Source organism: Thunnus thynnus, chromosome 3 (assembly GCF_963924715.1).
Source record: "Thunnus thynnus chromosome 3, fThuThy2.1, whole genome shotgun sequence".
NCBI lineage: Eukaryota > Metazoa > Chordata > Actinopteri > Scombriformes > Scombridae > Thunnus > Thunnus thynnus.
The window spans coordinates 30,274,305-30,291,393 of NC_089519.1; the positions used below are offsets into that span (position 1 = coordinate 30,274,305).

Consider the following 17,089-nt stretch of genomic DNA (forward strand, 5'->3'; position numbering starts at 1 on the left):
GGATCCATAAGAGGGTCCGGGCATGCTGCCCAAAGGCAGGTCATTGAGGGAAAAGAGGGGGAGGAGCTGCTGGAGGTGGAGGGCTCACGTGTGGCTATGAGTCTTGCGCATGCCTGCTGGAGCGATTTCAGTCTGCATGCGTGCCTAGATACATATGGTCCTCTATGTGCGTGCCTTCACAATACCTCCAAATAGCAGCGTGTGTGTGTGTGTGAGAGAGAGAGAGAGAGAAGTCAACGAGGTTGCTGTGGAATGTGAAACCAGTGTGGTGAGGTAGCTGGCAGACTGGCAGAAGGACCTAAACACTGACTTCATTGTGGTTTAGCCTCTGCCTCATATTATGTCGGGGGATCCTGTCGGTGATTGTGGAAGAATTTGTGGTGACAGCGAGTTTAGAAGTTAAAGAGGTGTACGTATAGCTGGAAAGTTGCCGGTTTGAATCCCAGACTGTGTTTGGAAATCCAGCCAGTGAAAGTAAATTAGGAATGCTCTCGCTGCCAGCTATCATTAAGGAGCCATATAGTGAGACACCCAATAGAGGTTCTGCAGTTGTGTCACAAATCTACTTGCAACCCACGTCTGGCGCCATAGAGAAGTCTACTTGAGGCAAATACCGGATAAATACATAACAACCGCTTAAAAAAAGAAACACCTGATTTTTTTTTTTTTTTTTGCACTGTGGGTGTAAAGTTTCATGTGAAAGTGAAAAAGTTTGCAAAGTTTCCAAACTTAGGTTGAAGGAAGAATTTGACATTTCGGGAAATACGTGTGTTTGTCTTCTTGCTGAGTGTTAGATGAGAAAGTTGACGCCGTTCTCGTGTATGTGCGTGAAGTTTGGAGCCGGAGCCAGAAGACAATTAGTCTAGTTTAGCGTAAAGACCTGAAGTATCCAAAGTTTAAAAATACACATACCAGCACCTCTAAAACTCACAAATTAAAAATAAAAAGAAAACAAGTTGTGATTTTTTTTTAACTATTTCTTTGCAAACAGCAGTCGGGCAGCGTGACTTCTTTGCAGGGTATCGGTCTTCTACTCTAATCCTCAGCAAGAGAGTGAATAAGTGTGTTTAAACTATTCCTTTAACAGTTTTTCTTTAACTTTTTATGAGCTTCAGAGCTTCAAGTCCTCACAGCGATATAGTACATAACAAGAAATGTACCCACATAACTGTTGAATCACTGTTGAAAAATGAGCATTTTGTAATCTTCTATCCTTATGTGACTTAATCTACTTGTTCAAGGTTAGGGAAAGATACCCATGATGGATAAAAAAAAGCCAAAGGTCACACACTTTGTACACTATGTATCCATCCACCTTGACCTTCTCCCTGTAACAGGTTTTTTCAGCAGAATAATAAAATCATAGAGAGAAAACGGCCATTATTTCTGCAACTATATATTTTTGTTTGTTAGGCGCTTTCATCCAAAGTGACTCTCAAGCAACGACACCCTCAACATATAGGCAAACATTTTTATAAACACAGCTTAAATTTGTTTTTTTTAAATTACGATCAAGCCATGTACTGAGCACGTTGAAACATTTGAAAAATAAATGTGTCAGTGCTCTCTGGTGGACAAACTATTTGATAGCAACCCTGTGTCTAAATGACCTCAGACATATACTGTATACTTTAACATTTCACCACCACTTCTTGTTTCTTGTTGGCAGATTTCTGATTTCAAGCAATCAGATTTATATTAAGATCATGTGAGTGATGGTAATCGGAGCAGATATCGCAGTTGCACAGATAACTTTAAAACAAACTGATGAAGGAGGACATTCTCAGGTGTGAATCTTGTATAACAGTGTGAGTGGGGAGCAGAGTGTTACTGAAAAACTGAGGGCGTGTGCTGTGTCAACTTTCCCAGCAGATGTCGAGCATTTCCCTGCAGGTTTGGTCCATTTCACTGCAGAGTTTTTCCCCTTTTGGTTTCCTCCTGTGAGATTTTTTTTTCTTTGATGCAGATATCTAGGTCTTGAGTCATTCAGTTACAAGAACTCACGAGTTGAGTCATGGACCAGGGTAACTTTTTGTCCCATGCTTCACCAGAGTATCATACCGCTATGGGTGGAAAACTACTGCAAACTCTCGTTTGGCCCCTCAGTGAAGCTGGACCACAGAAATGTAGAGGATCGCAATAACATATCCACATCATAATGGTTTGCAGAGGTTTTCCCTCAGGAACTGAGCAACAACTAAAATTCAAAACACAGGATTGGAATCTGCTATCATTCTCAGATTGACTAAATGATCTGTAAAGACATAAACTGGCACCGAACAACAGCTGCTTCGAAGTTATAATTTTATTTTCCATTTTGATCAGTAGAAAAAAAGAAAACTCCTCCTCTTTCTAGATTAAACAAACTTACGATTGTGATTGTGATATATGTGATGGGTTATGGGACGTAGGCACAGGATGCAAGTATTTCTAATTCTTTCTTGTATCTGCACATTCCCAACTCACCTCAACACACTTATGAATCGTTTGATCAGATTGATTTCATACATCATGATTAAGATGACTGGTAATATTAATCAAAGCATCTGCTGAAGATTTAAAAGTGCATGAATACAAAATAATTTGAATCCCAAATGTACATTATGATGTCATTTGGTGCACGTCGTCTCATGTGAGCTTGTGTGGCAGTTGTAGCGTTTGTTTTACATATTTGTATTATGTTTTTTAGGTAATATATGATGTTTTATGTGTGTCTTTAAGTCTTTGTGTGCTGACTGAAAGACAATTTTTCCCTTGAAACAATAAAGTAGAAAAGTTGGAAGTTGGATCTGAAGCTGTGTATTTTCAGACGATGTAAAACCACGTATCATGTTCACTAAAGCAACTACACTGGCTGTTTTTCATATGCTTCACTTTGGGTATAAACCGCAATACTTGCATAGTAGTTTGATAAGATCTCCAAGGAATCCGCCCCTAGAAGTGACTAATGTTCCTCTGAAGATTACACAATAATTCAAAAGTGAGAGTGATCAGCAAATGACTAAAATGAAAGTTGTCTAGACATTTTTTATAGAGGAGATTTAAATACAGCTGGCTGTGACCAAGTGTTTTCCTCACACAGACGTTCTGCTTTGCCATCGCTTCAACTCTCCCTCCGCTTTACACTGATGTCAGTGGCAGATTGGTGCAAAAATAATTTAATATCCTGATTTGTCAGCAGTCACTGTGGCAGACTGTTCATGAGGTTGTTTTGCTCTCTAGGTAGCAGACGTGTGTTTTGACTGACAGCTCACTGTGAGGGCGGGGAGGTACTTCCTCTAGTGGTTAACAACCACAAGAGAACTGTGGATCCCTCTCAGAGAGTGAGAGAGTATTTGAAGAAGTTTGGAAGGGAGGCATAGAGAAGAAGAAGATTACTTTTATATAAACTCCTAAAAGCCTGCAGTCCTTTGTGTTTTAGTGTCATTCAGTTCATTGTTATGGTTTTATGGCCCACATCTTTACTGTTTTGATTCACTCTCACCAGTGTGGTTTTCATACACAGCATGAAGCTGTTTTCAAGCTCTGAGAAGCACACTGTACACTACGTGCCTAGCACCAAATGACAGAGAGTTAGTGACTAGCTGTTGAACATAGTTGAGTATTTAACTGCTAAATAGTCAGATATTTCCCTCAGGAGTTGTTGGAGACCAAAAACAAAGCTAAAAGAAGAGTGACTGTTGGACTTACATTCATCAGGTGGCCAGAAATACGAATGGATTTTGATGTTGCTCCACGTCTGGTGGATGTGTGAATAGGCAGCGGTTTGCTTTATGAGGTGACAGTGTGTCAATGTTGTGTTTACATGCTGCCAAATGACAGAACAAACAAAAACAAATCAGGTTTAAGTATGAATCCAAAAAAGAAAAAAAAAATCACTGATATTGCCATGCCTTGCAAAGATGTTAAATTTAATAGCTGAAGGCATTTGTGCGAAACTTCTGCAGTAATCCAAATATTTCATAATAGCTTTTTTACAAAAACATTTCAAGGATTGTTTTTGTTTCGATACACTGAACACTAAATTGGAACTGGATACTTATGTGGTCAGCCAGTCAACCTGTTTTTCTCTCCCCAGGTGGGCTTGAGCAACCAGAAGCCATGTTGTCATTGGACGAGCCGTTGGACTTGAAGCTTCCCTCAGGTCGGATAGATGGTCCAGTGAGATTAGGGAAGAGGACTTCTTCTTCTATCTGTGCCCCTCTCAGCGCCACACGACCACGCCTGATATATACAACCTTTCCGTCTCCACCCTCCTCTCCAGGTAAGAGTTCGAAGGAGAGCGTATTCTCGTCGACAGACATATCGACAAAGTCTCCATCGTTTCTCCTCTCTCTCGAATACACAAGGACATGCCTTTGCTGATGCCACGTTGCAGTGATTAAGCATATCACTCTGATAATGCAATAGTATAATAAGTGGATTCTATGTTCTCACTTTCCCAGTAACTCAATATTGTAAATCCCATGAATGGTAGCTCTCTTCAGTCCTCAAATAGACATACATTGTCCCCAGATTTGTCGGTGTTTCTCATAACAAGAGGAGCGTGACACTGACATGAGGTGACCTCAAAGAAAACCACAACACGTCCTCTATGAGAGTCCGAATGGACTGTATACCTTCGTCCTTGGTGTAGTCCAAGAGCTCAGTATTATGTAGAGTGTCCAAAGTGTATGTATGACTGATATAGTCTACTCGTTGTGTTTTGTTGTTGTTTGATTGTTGTGTTGTTTTGTTAGGGTGATTTCGCACTATATTGTGTAGTTACATATAGCTCTGCTAACTTTCCCAAATGGAGGCACCAGGAGTCCTTGAAGTATTTTCCCAACAGTATGATTCCCAACAGCACCACCACCAGCTTTACTAGAAAACTGTTTACTTACTAAACTAACCCATCCAGACAAAGTTTGGGATTATCTGGTGAAGAACGTATCATCTACAGCTAAAGAACTACATTTCTAAAGAGTTTATTGAGGAGCAAACAAGAGCAAATAGGAAAATAATAATGAACTGGAATTAGTTGCTTGGTCAGTTACACAATTTACCCATAAAAGTTTATAGAGAGTTGAAGTGCTGACGTCACCTCCAAGCTAGCTACTGTTTGACTAGCCTCTGCACATTCAATGAAATTGGTCTTTCTGGTTTACTGTTTAAGTCAATGAGCAGCCTATTCACTACAGCACTTTGCTACTAGAAGTTGAGGCCCCAGACAGATCTCGTGAAAACTAACCAGCACACTCTAACTTCACCCATATACACGATACTCACCAATGCTATATAATGTCATTTTCCCAACGTTTTAGCTGTTGTTCCTGCTGTCTAAAAAATAATTTGTCTGAACTAACTGCAGACACCTGGCCAAGCTAAACAACACACAATAATATGTCTTTTTTTAGAATTGGCATGCAACCACATGACATACTGTTGAATAAGATGTTCTAAGGCTGGATTGTTTGTAATTTGCATTACACTTATCAACAGCTCAGGCGGCAATATCACAGGAGCCGTTTGTTAACAGTTAATCAAGTTTGGAATTCTGACAGGATTTAATGGAGCTCTAAGCAACTCCAGGTGACAGTGAAAAATGTTAACTTGTTTTTGATTCAAAGGACTTATGACTTGATAAAATCCAAAAAGACAAATGAAAACACATATTAGTGAATTTTTTCTTCTAACTCTGTTTTCCTTGATTTCAACATGAATCAAAGGAGGTACCGGTGGTTGTAACAGCAAACACACCGTGTTTTCTTCATCTTCTTTCCCTTTTTCACCCAAACTGTAATAACGGCTTGAGGCTCTTCATAAGTTTTGTGCAAAATATGTTCACAAAATGTTGGTTAAAATGTCCAAACGTAAACTAAGAGCAACTGTAACCTCAGGTATAAGCTAACTAAACTAAGCTAAGCTACGTGCAGTAACTAGAATTCAACATTGCTAATAAGCCATTATATGGAAAGTGTCAGAAACTACACATGCAGAAATATCTTCCTTCAGTCTGACAAACCAAACATCATCCCGTTGTAACTCTACTCTATACTTTACTGTAGATTCCCAATCCTCCTCTCATGAACGACACGGGTCCTGTTTCACCCCTCCGGCCATGGACCTCAGCCTGTCCCCCTCCTCCCGCCACACCTCCTCCTTGTCCCCGTCCCCTTCCTCCCCCTCCTCCCCCTCCCCTTCTTCACCTCTGGAGTCTCCTCACAGCAGCAGCAGCCCCCAGCCACATCTCTTCTCACGGGTGAGTCCAGGCGTTTGCATACAAAAGTTACATTTTGCACGCACACATTACCATCAGATATGACAGTGACAACTGATGTTTCAAAGTCGATTCTGAGATTGGATTCTTAACACTGAATTCCCATTGCTCTCCAGCTGGAGGGATGAGCAGCTCTGAGCACACAAATAGCTTGAAGATCTGATAACAAAGAGACCTGGGGCCCATTTTACACAAGTCAATGTCAAGTTTCACATGTAGCTGTTGCTCGCAAATTGCATTATAAATTTGCAAGTCCTACAGGTTTCTGACATGATCATGCAGAGTTCACAAGTTGTGATTGAAAATGTGTCAAAATTAACTGGAAAGGAAATTATCTCATGTTGCAAATTGCATTTTGCACATCCTCAAATTTGGTGACACTGGCTCCTGATTTGAACATGCAATACAAGATCCTCGCTCAGTTTAAACCAGGGATGTTGCAGTTACGTGCTACACATCTTACCCTGCTTAGGCCACTGTGACACCCTCAATGCATGCACAAATTTTGCAAAAAGTGCATTACAAATACTTGATAACTGTCAATATATATACATATTTACAGGATATCTGAAAATTTTCCATCTAAGAAAAATGTGTTGCCTAAAACTGTGTTGTGTGCCTTGCTTTCAGCTGTCACATGCAGTATCACTGGGTTGCAGTCACCAGTCTGTCCTCATGTACCTGCATGTGTATCTTTTATTGTGCTTTGCTTTTAGAGAGATTGATGTATTTTATGTGGTGTCTGGGCTTTTTATATATGTGTGTCTGCTTGTTTCAGTTCTTGGCTAAAAACACAGCACTGTGTTGTCTTATTCACTCCTTATTTCTATTAACATTAATATTCCCCATTTCATTGCTTTGCATGTGTTGTGTGATGTGTTTCTGTCTTGTTTTAATTAGTTCCTGACGATTAAAACACTATACATTTATAACACCAACACTCTCCTCTCTTTTCATTACATTGTGGTAGATCTTACATTTTAAATAGATTTCTGAAAACCGGTACGCACTGTAGGGCAACACACTGTAGGTGTGTGCCTTCATGTAATCAGTTAATCTTGTGCAGAAGCATGGCCACAGTCTTCTCAGAATAATCCAGCCGGTGACTGATTGGGGCTAAATGTGCTCCACTCTTCTTCAACAGGATTGAATTGAATTGGGATCCTGGGAGTGAATCTAATTTGTTGCGGCAGTGTCTGCACACAGCACACAGCCGTCCAGTGACTCTGTCTAAATCAAATTCTAGCCGTGCTTGAATGGTAAAACATCAAACACTCAGCTTCTTTGTTGGAGCACAGACATTAAATCTCTCCCCCTCTTGGCCTAGATTCATCTTTTACCTCAAAAAGTATGTTTTTTTGAAATTGTCTTAAGCATTTAAAGTGGACTGTGAGAAGCATTCATTATGTCCTCACAGATGTACTTATTAGGTTCTTCAAATATGTCTTTGAAATGTTTAGCAGCAGCTTTTTGTCCATAATTATTCACTTAGCTGACCAGTGTGGATCTCCCGTCTGATTTAAAACATGCAAGACTTCAAACCCTCTTTAAATACCTTGATTTCATTATGCATAAATATAGAACAAGTTGTTTTTTCTTACCACAGACAGAAGTATTTAGCCAAACAATGTAGCATTTTAAACAACAATTTTGACAATATTAAACTGATCACAAAGCTCTCGCAACAGTGAAAGTGCTCAGAGTAAAATAAACAAACTGGTAATATTTCCAGAGCAGAGGCAGCAGATTCCACAGCAGAAATCATCAAATTTTATTCTATTACCTTCTCCCCTTATCACTGACAAGTTATTTGTTTCAATAAGGTGAAATGTGAGGTACCACAGGGTTCAATTCATGGCCCAGTCATTTTCTCACTTTTCAGGGTGGAACCTTGGATATATAAATTAAAATGTACCGCTATCCCAATGTTATCCTTTTAGTATTATGTGCTTAATATATATGGATGTTATCTGACTTTTCAGAAACAAGTTAAAACAGTATAACCACATCTGTCCAAACTTAGTGTCTTCATTCCAATTTAAAGTTATTTAAATTTAATTATTTAAACATTTTACCATCATTGTTTAGATCAGTGGTTCCCAGCCTTTTTAGCTTGTGGACCATTAAAATTAAGTAAGGTCTACTTGTGACCCTTCATGACAAGAAGTGAGAGCGGTTCAGCTGCGGTTCTTCTTCTATGACTTTTTCATTTGAACAATTTTTAGGGCCCTTAACAGCTTATGTATGTATTTCACAAGAAAAAAGCAATAAATTAGACAAAAATTAAAAAAAATATCACTTTGTTTTAGAGAAACATCTAGTTCTTTATTATCCTTGTACAGTAATCATCTGTGAACTCCTTTATGGGGTCTCGACCCCCAAGTTGGGAGTCACTGGTTTAGATAGGCATGCAATGACAGCCACACACAGAAACTTAAAAGAATAACCTATAACATATGTAAATGCTTCATTGAACTACAAGGTGCATCAGACAAATTTATCAACCAAATCTTAAGCAAAATTGTGAGATAAATGCAGAATGTTAACTTAATTTTGAATAACTTAATGCAGATGGATTTCCGCCTCCATGTTTCAGTGTTGAGATCTTCCTTCCTTTGCAGTGACCTCTCTGTGACCTTTCTCTCCATTCTCCTCTCTTTCAGGAACCAGCTCGTCATCGAGGGGTAGAGGGCGGAGCTTCGCCTCAGGGTTATCCGTTTTACCTGCCGATTGCAAGCCCACCTAAGGGATACAGCTTTCCCTCCTCCATGTTCATCGGTCAGAACAGAGAGAAGCAAGTTTCACCGGAGCCCTCATTGGATGGTCAGCTGGCCTGCCGTTGGATGAAGGTAAATATAATTATGAAAACAAAAGTAAATCATTGCAAAATGAGATGCTTGTGTCAATATTCTTCACATGTTTATGTTAATTAAATCACAAGTGCAACTGTGAGAACAGCATGTTTCACCACAGGCTTCATCAGATATGCTTTATGATGATTTTACACAAAAAAAAAACTACAGTGTAAATAGTCTCGGTTGAGCAATCGATCCACATCAATTAACAACAAGCTCACTGAATCTATCCTATAATAAGGGGTTGGGTGAAAAACACTGCAACTATTACTCTGACCACTAGGTGGTGCTGAGAGCAAAATGTAATCACAGCTGGCAGTCAGGAAAAAGAGAGGTATAGGATAAATATAACTAGAGTATACAATACAAGAAGTTGGTGCTTAAAATGTATTGTCAACTAATCTTTTAGGTAAATTATCAGGCAGAAAAAGCCAAACATTCACAGTCTTGCATGACGTGAGGATTTGCTGCTTTTTTCTATTTTATTATTATTGGTAAATTGATTATTTTGGGGTTTTAGATTATTGGTTGACTCAGAGCTCAGGGAACTTATGATGAGCATTTTACAGTATATTCTTAGATTTTAAAGACTAAATGATTAATCAATGCAAGTTGCTTATCAATTTAAAAACAAAAGTATTACATTCTTAGACAGTCTGTATGCATGGAAAGTTGCAATAAGTTGTAAATAAACCAAAAGTGAGCAAAAAGCATTCAATAGCATAAAACAAGGTCTTAATTGACAGCGTATTAAGATATTATCAAGTGATTTTAATGGTTTCATGAAAATTATGACCTCAGTGTCTCAATCAGGTCAGAGTACTTATGAACCTGTTTTTTTTTAATAAAACAAAACCCAATGAGATTACTGATGTGACATTTGTTAAGACTTGATTAAAGCATATAAGAATACATTATGAGAAAAAGTGGAGAAGAGCTGAAAGGTTCACGCTATTGTGGAGTGGAAAAAATTAAATCAAGTGGAAAATGTAAAACCATGATTTCAGTAAACGATGAATCATGAAGTTTGTATAAAATGGAACGTGGAAGAAACTGTGCAAAAACATCAACTTCCTTTCACTGCATTTGAAGCAATTGCACAGTTTTGGATTCAGTCAGTGACTGATCACCCTCTCCTTCTCTGTCCTGCAGTGCCACCTGCTGTTTGACTCGCTTCAGGACTTGGTGGATCACATCAACGACTTCCACGTCAAGCCTGAAAAGGATTCCGGGTACTGCTGCCAGTGGGAGGGCTGTGCTCGGAACGGAAGGGGCTTCAATGCCAGGTACGCTCATCCTGTTACTGAAATGCCAATATATTTTATGCAACATGTCAGATAATTTACTGCAAACATCCTGCTTGGGATTGGTGTGATGCAACTCTCACGAACTGTGTACCATATAACAACCAGCTTGTGTTGTGTTTGAACTTTTATCAGTAAATGGTTGTGTAACAATATTGGGTTGAAAAAAATCATAGTTTTTAATTGTTATGTCTAATTTGAAGTAAATGTTTGAAACTGTAGATTGTAGTGTTGTTAAAAATTGTACATTTAAGTGTTTTTTTTAAGAATGTCACTACTGTACATCACAGTCATAAAGGCAATTACACAAGTGAATAAGGGTGCAACTAATGAGTTATGTTAATCAATTATAGTTTACTAGTTTTTTTGAATAAATCATAAATCATTTAGCTCATAAAATGTCATAAGTGCCAAAAGGATTTTTGCTTGAAATTATACATTTTTCCAGATTAAAAGTAAAAAAAAAACCCAGAAGCATAATTAGTTTAAATTGATATGAAATATCGACCAGAAAGCACATCCTTACATTTGAAAGGCTTTTTTACTTGATACACGATTTAAAAAATAACTGAGTGGTGAATTACTCTAATTTACAAATTAATATTTTTAAATTTCAGCACTATAAGGGAGTCATACTAACACCTTGAGATCCAGTTTGACCCACCAGTTTGTTTTAAATAGTTTTAAGAATGTGGAGAGAAAAGAGCCACTGTAGCAACATAAGGCAAGAAACAGCAGTGGCAGGACATTTGGACATCTGATTATGAATTGAAACACACACATCATATGCTTATTACTTCTGTCCCATGAAAAGCTGCATCCAAAGCAACCCAAAAATAGTTTCCTGATGAACAAAGTCCCAGGCAATGTGATCTGCAGCGCTCAAACAGTAGACACACTAGATGGAAGAGTGTTTGTTTATAATGAGATGAGAGTTAAGTAAGGTCACAGCTTCAACTGAAACGGGCTGTTTGACTGGATCATAACCTTACATGGCCTTGTACAGTATATATGATGATATCGTTTTTGCAACTTTGCATGCTGACACAGCTGATTGAAATGTACATATTTGTGTGTGTGTGTGTGTGTGTGTGTGTGCTGTCAACATAATTTGTTTTATCTCTTATAGGTATAAAATGCTGATTCACATCCGCACGCACACCAATGAGAAGCCGCACCATTGTCCCACCTGCAACAAGAGTTTCTCACGTCTGGAGAACCTGAAGATACACACCCGCTCACACACAGGCAAGTTCATAATGAAAAAAATGCAACAAGACAAATTTAAAGTGTGGTAACAGTCTATATTTTTGTTTTTGCCAACAAATCCAGTGAAAAGACTAAAATCAACAATGAATTAATTGTACTAACAGCCTGATATTCCTTTGTGCCATTGAGCTCCTTTGTTGTCCAAATCTATTAAAAACATGTAAATTTGCTACACTGTTCCACTGGCGACATGTTCTTTTATTACAGTGAACATGGCCGCTGTAGTTTATTTGTCCTGCTGCTGTAAATACTCACAGGAGCACCAAATCTGCAGCTGAAAATAGTTCCAAACAAATGCAGTATGTTCGAGTAATGTTTGCTAAAAACTGCAGCTGTTTTAGAGAATAACCGTAATTACTTTTTTAAAAAAAAAAAAAAAAAAAAGAAACTTTATATTTGAGAGCAAATTATGTAAGACTTGTTTTTAGAGATTTATGTCCTCAGTACCACAGACAGGTTAGGGAAGTCAGAAAATATGAAAAAATAGAATTTTCATGTGTTTTTGACCATAACAAATATATAGAGTATCAGCGGTCTTATCCTTTGATCAACACAGCAACTCAAGGTGAACATGGTTGAGATTTTAAAAAGAATCGTCAAAATCAAAGCCGCAGAAGCCAGGATATCTTGTCTTTTGGTTCCTACTATGGTTCAAGTTCCAAGCACATCGGATCATACATTTCCCATAATGCAACTCTATAATAGTTTTTCATTAGACCCTCCCTGCCTTGTACATGCCTGCCTCTTTCAAACTCCATACCCCCAGTTTGTAAAGCAGGCTTTCTGTTAGAAGAGTTATTTTCTCAGGTCTTACAAAACATCCTCCAGAACCACAATACAAATGTTTTCACAGGCTGAGCAGCCCTCCCTGTGATCAGTGAACTGATTTTAGAGTGTAAAGTTGGTGGAGCCTGTTCCTTTTTATGTATTGTACTTCTGAATAGTTAAAAAAAAAAAAAAAAAAAACCCTCATCCGGTTTCACCCTTTTGTTGCTGACAAAGAATTTTGTTTTTTTTAGCAGTCACGTAGAGTGACCATGAGGTGAACCTTGAAGTAGAAAAATCCAACTATTCTGTAGCCAAGATGGATGTTGTGGTTTGTGTTTAATTCCCTCTGTGCTGCCAGGGGTCAGTTCTCTGTTTCCTCCTCTTCACTGCTGCTTATCAGTTTCATCACTTTTATTGCATTTGGTTTAAAAAGTCAACAACAGACTGACCTGTGGCCGTGTTCAGGTGAACTGTCAGCTTCTGAGTCTTGACAGATAACTGGTGAACAGTGGCTTTATTTATCGGAAAAGGCTACTGAATTCATTTCTCATTTAGTGTGATGCATCCAAACTGCAACTTTAAAGGTGTAACAGTGGAAACTAGGCTTGTTACTAAGCAGATAAAATAAAAAATCTGTTTGGCCTTGAAGGGAACAGATACTGTGGAACAAACTGTCAAACTCTGTGTGTTAAAATCAGTGACTCTTGTTCGACTTTGTTATGACTATGTTATATGTCATCGCTGTGTTTTCACCACAAGCATGAGATGGGAGGTATCTCCACTTTTGCACAACTTGATTAGGTCTGGTACTTTCTTTAAAGACACAGTGAAATGAAAAATACATTTACCAGGTTCTAAAATATATGCCATACCATCAGAATTTACTTCATGTTTATTTGTTTCTGTGAACATTTCAGATGGAAAGACTTTATCTTAGTTTCCTTCAATTCCATTTGCTACTATTTTCATTTAAAACACTTTTAGTTGAGGCATCAGGTGGCCTTGTAGTTAAGATGCAAACCACATCGTTCAACCATGTTCCCAGTTTGACTCTGGGTGGAGACCTTTGCTGCATGTGGAGGAACTTTCTAACAATAGAGGAAGCCTTGTGAAATAATGCAGTATTGATGGTCATTGACGTGTTCAGCCACATTGACTGGTCTCATATTTCACGGTGATTGTTACCTGTCACTCTTATCTGTGTACCAGGAACTGTGATGTGGCACAAAAGGTATGTATTGTTCTGGTAAAGGAAACATTTCATGCAGTTGTTAGTGGTTCAGCCTCTCCCTCTCTCAGATATCATCTCAGTGCAGTAGTTTGTGCAGCGGTAGGAAGTTGTCATTACTAATGACTCTTTGAACGCACATCTGTTTTCTGTGTTGTTATTGTTCAATTCGGCAGTTTTTTAATGTTGTCTGTGTCTCTTGAGAAACATTTCTGAAGTTAAAATCTAGTAATGGAGACTACAAATTTTTAACAGAGGGCATAAAAAACTGTGGGTATGGAGTCTGATGTGGGTATTTACCAGGCTTATTGTGCTGCATTATGGGAAGTGTAGGATCTAGCTGTTTTGGAGCTTTAACCTCTAACCGTTAAGCTGACCTTTGTTACAGGTCATTCCCCTTATCTCTCTCCCCTGGTTTATTTCCTCAACTGTCATTATATGATAATAATGTAACGGTGTGGCTCATTCGCCTGCAATAACACCTGTTCAGACAATCCTTCTCTGGTTCTCTTATATATAGTGTAATCAAATGATAAATCATTGATAACTCTTTTGTCCTTTGCTTGCTTTGTCCTTGTGTTTCCTCATCACATGTCTCTCTTTCTTTCTCTAGGAGAAAAACCCTACATCTGCCCCTATGAGGGCTGCAATAAGCGTTACTCCAACTCTAGCGACCGCTTCAAGCACACCCGCACCCACTATGTGGACAAGCCATACTACTGCAAGATGGCAGGTTGCCTGAAGCGCTACACAGATCCCAGCTCGCTACGCAAGCACATCAAGGCCCATGGGCATTTTGTTGCCCAGGAGCAAGGTGCTCCGAGCAGGCTGGGGACTGGGCTGGGCCTCCCCGGGCACCAGAGCGCTGCTGATCTGCCGTCTGTTGGCAGGGCTCACATTATCATCCCTGGGGCTGCTGCAGCTCTACTTGGGGGTCTGGGGACCACTTATCCTCTCTCAGCTTTCTGCCACGCCAGAGCCCTGGGACACCATGGGGCACCACTGTTCTCCATGGGCGGAGGAGGAGGCGGCATGGGGCCGCTCGGCCTCTCCGACTCCCCTCTTTTACACTTTGGACTTTCAGCTGCATCAATGTTGGGGCTGGGAGCTCTGGGAAGTCTGGGGCGGATGGCAGGCAAGGAGGTGGAAGGTGAGGATGAAGAGGAAGAAGGAGAGGGGGAGCTGGAGGGGGAGGTGCTGAACCTGTCTGCAGGGGTGGGGCCCAGACAAAGCGACCCTTTGTCTTGGGTGGTTGTTCCCCCGAGGGCTCTCCTCCTCAAACCAGCTGTTGTCAGTTAAGATGTGCACTCAGCGACGTGTAGACCAGGGAGTGTGTGTTTGTGTTTTTCTGTGTCTGTGTTTGCATGCATGTATGTCTGGCTGTGTGTGTTTACAGACATGCATGGGTGATTGTGGAGCGTGTGTGTGTGTCAGAAATCAAAGGTTGCTGTCACCTGCAGAGCCATAAAAAGCACTTCAGTCATTCCAGCCCAGAAACAACTAAATACAGACTATAAGACTGAAAATTACAGTTGTTTTTGTGTTGAGTGTACGAAACGTAAGCAAGACCTTTGAGTGTTGGGTTGCAGCAAGATTTTGCACCATTCATGTTTCAGCTGTCTTTAAACTTTAAAGGGTCAGTTCACCCATATTACAAAAAGAAAAAAGAAAGCCATGCAGATTATTTTTTATCGGCTGAGATTTTGAGATATCCGTCTCTGTTTGGTGAACAGTTGGGTTTTTATGGTAAATTCCATCCTACCCTGTTGTTTCAAGGGGTTGCAGGTGTTTTACTCTACTTCTACTCCTACTTCTCATGTCCTTGGAAGTCGTGAAATTTGGGTGGACCTGTTCATCTACACCTTGACTTCACAGTCAAAAAGCATTTCACAGTGGACAATCACCTGTATTAGATTTACCACACCAGGTCATGAAAAGAGCAGGTGTTCTCACCATTTTGTAGTTTTTATGTACGACAACCCCCACTGACCGCTTCCACTGACTTTTTATTCATAAATAAATATGGAGGTGGAAAGCTGGATTATGGGGCGCAATGGGAAACACAGTCCATACACAATAATTTAATGTAACATTAGCTACTCACAGTACATCCATCTTCAGGGACAGTCAAGAATTCCAATATAAAGTATCCATAATTCTTCTCCCATGATATGACTGCCGGCATTTAAAAAAGGGTTACTGTTAAAGCTACCAATCATTTTACTACAACTACCCGCAAAATATTGACGTGTTTGAGAAGATAACTGTTGTTATCTTCTTAACAGCTGTCTCCTACTATACCATGACGCATGTAGAACAGTTTGTAATAAAACTCTTCAATGTCTGACTCAGACATCGATCACTAATTGTGCAACATGTACATCTCAGATAAGCTCATTCATTTCCAAGCCCACAGCAAACAAAACAATTATGACAACAAAATATGACACAGTTATCTCGCTGATTTACTAGTTGTAAAGTGATCTTGGTGTGGCCACCATTTTCTCACAGAGAGAGAGAGATCTTGATTCATAATTAGTCTGGGAGATTTTACGACACCACGATGTGTGACGAAAGGTTATAATGCACACAGAGCTATGTTTGACCATGTGATTTTTCAAGTCGCAAGAAGAAGGAAACGACTGTGTTGACGCAAATGAATGTAGGTTTAAAGTTTACTCTTTAGCTTTCAGTTTACCTACTCCTTGCTCTATTAATCATTCCAAGACAAAGATCTAAACAGGATCTGCCCTGCCTTTTACCGACTGAGGAACACATTCAAGTAGGAACAAGTAGACAAAGGTGTGTAGTAGGCAATAATGAGTACACATTTGCTTCAGATGAATGTTAAAATGCAAAAGGTACACAAGAAGAAGCCAAACAATTGTTTTAAAAACTGTCTCTCAAGTATTTTTGAAGGGGTGACGTTTGACAATGGCCACATGTGGCCAGTATCTGTGTTATCTTGTATTTCTTGTTTGCACATTGATTTATCCTAATCAGTATTTCAAAGGTGTCCAAGTGCCTTGTGTTTCAACCGAAATATATCATACAATATACAAAAATATTTACGCAAATGTAAAGTGTATAAATGTAGTTTTCATTACATTTTGGAAAACTGAATTTTAATAACTGACAACAGATGTGATTTGTACATCAGGGCCACTGCAACACTTTCCAAGGACGTCACCAGTGTTGATGACCGTGACAATGACATAATGTCAATAAACACAAACAGATGAAAAAAAACACTTTCTTGTTGTGTTTTGAAGTCAGTACACCCTATACTGTGTGTATTTTTTTTTGACATTTTAATAAAAGTTGTGTTTTTATTCAATTTGAATTGCATATAGATGTAGATGTTGCATATAGAAAAGCAAGAAAAATTTAAAATAAAACAGAGAAA

At 39.2% G+C, this 17,089-nt stretch overlaps 1 protein-coding gene across 1 annotated transcript in view; it reads left to right on the forward strand.

The window, feature by feature from the left end:
• Window positions 1–16,708, forward strand: part of LOC137180101 (zinc finger protein GLIS2-like) — a 32,326-nt gene extending 15,618 nt beyond the window's left edge. Inside the window, exons 2-7 of the mRNA XM_067585322.1 lie at window positions 4,079–4,264; window positions 6,048–6,241; window positions 8,923–9,108; window positions 10,267–10,400; window positions 11,548–11,666; window positions 14,297–16,708. Of these exons, the coding sequence (XP_067441423.1) occupies window positions 4,102–4,264; window positions 6,048–6,241; window positions 8,923–9,108; window positions 10,267–10,400; window positions 11,548–11,666; window positions 14,297–14,982 (1,482 nt within the window). The 5' untranslated portion in view covers window positions 4,079–4,101 and the 3' untranslated portion in view covers window positions 14,983–16,708. The remainder of the gene's footprint in view (window positions 1–4,078; window positions 4,265–6,047; window positions 6,242–8,922; window positions 9,109–10,266; window positions 10,401–11,547; window positions 11,667–14,296) is intronic.
• Window positions 16,709–17,089: the final 381 nt, after the last annotated feature.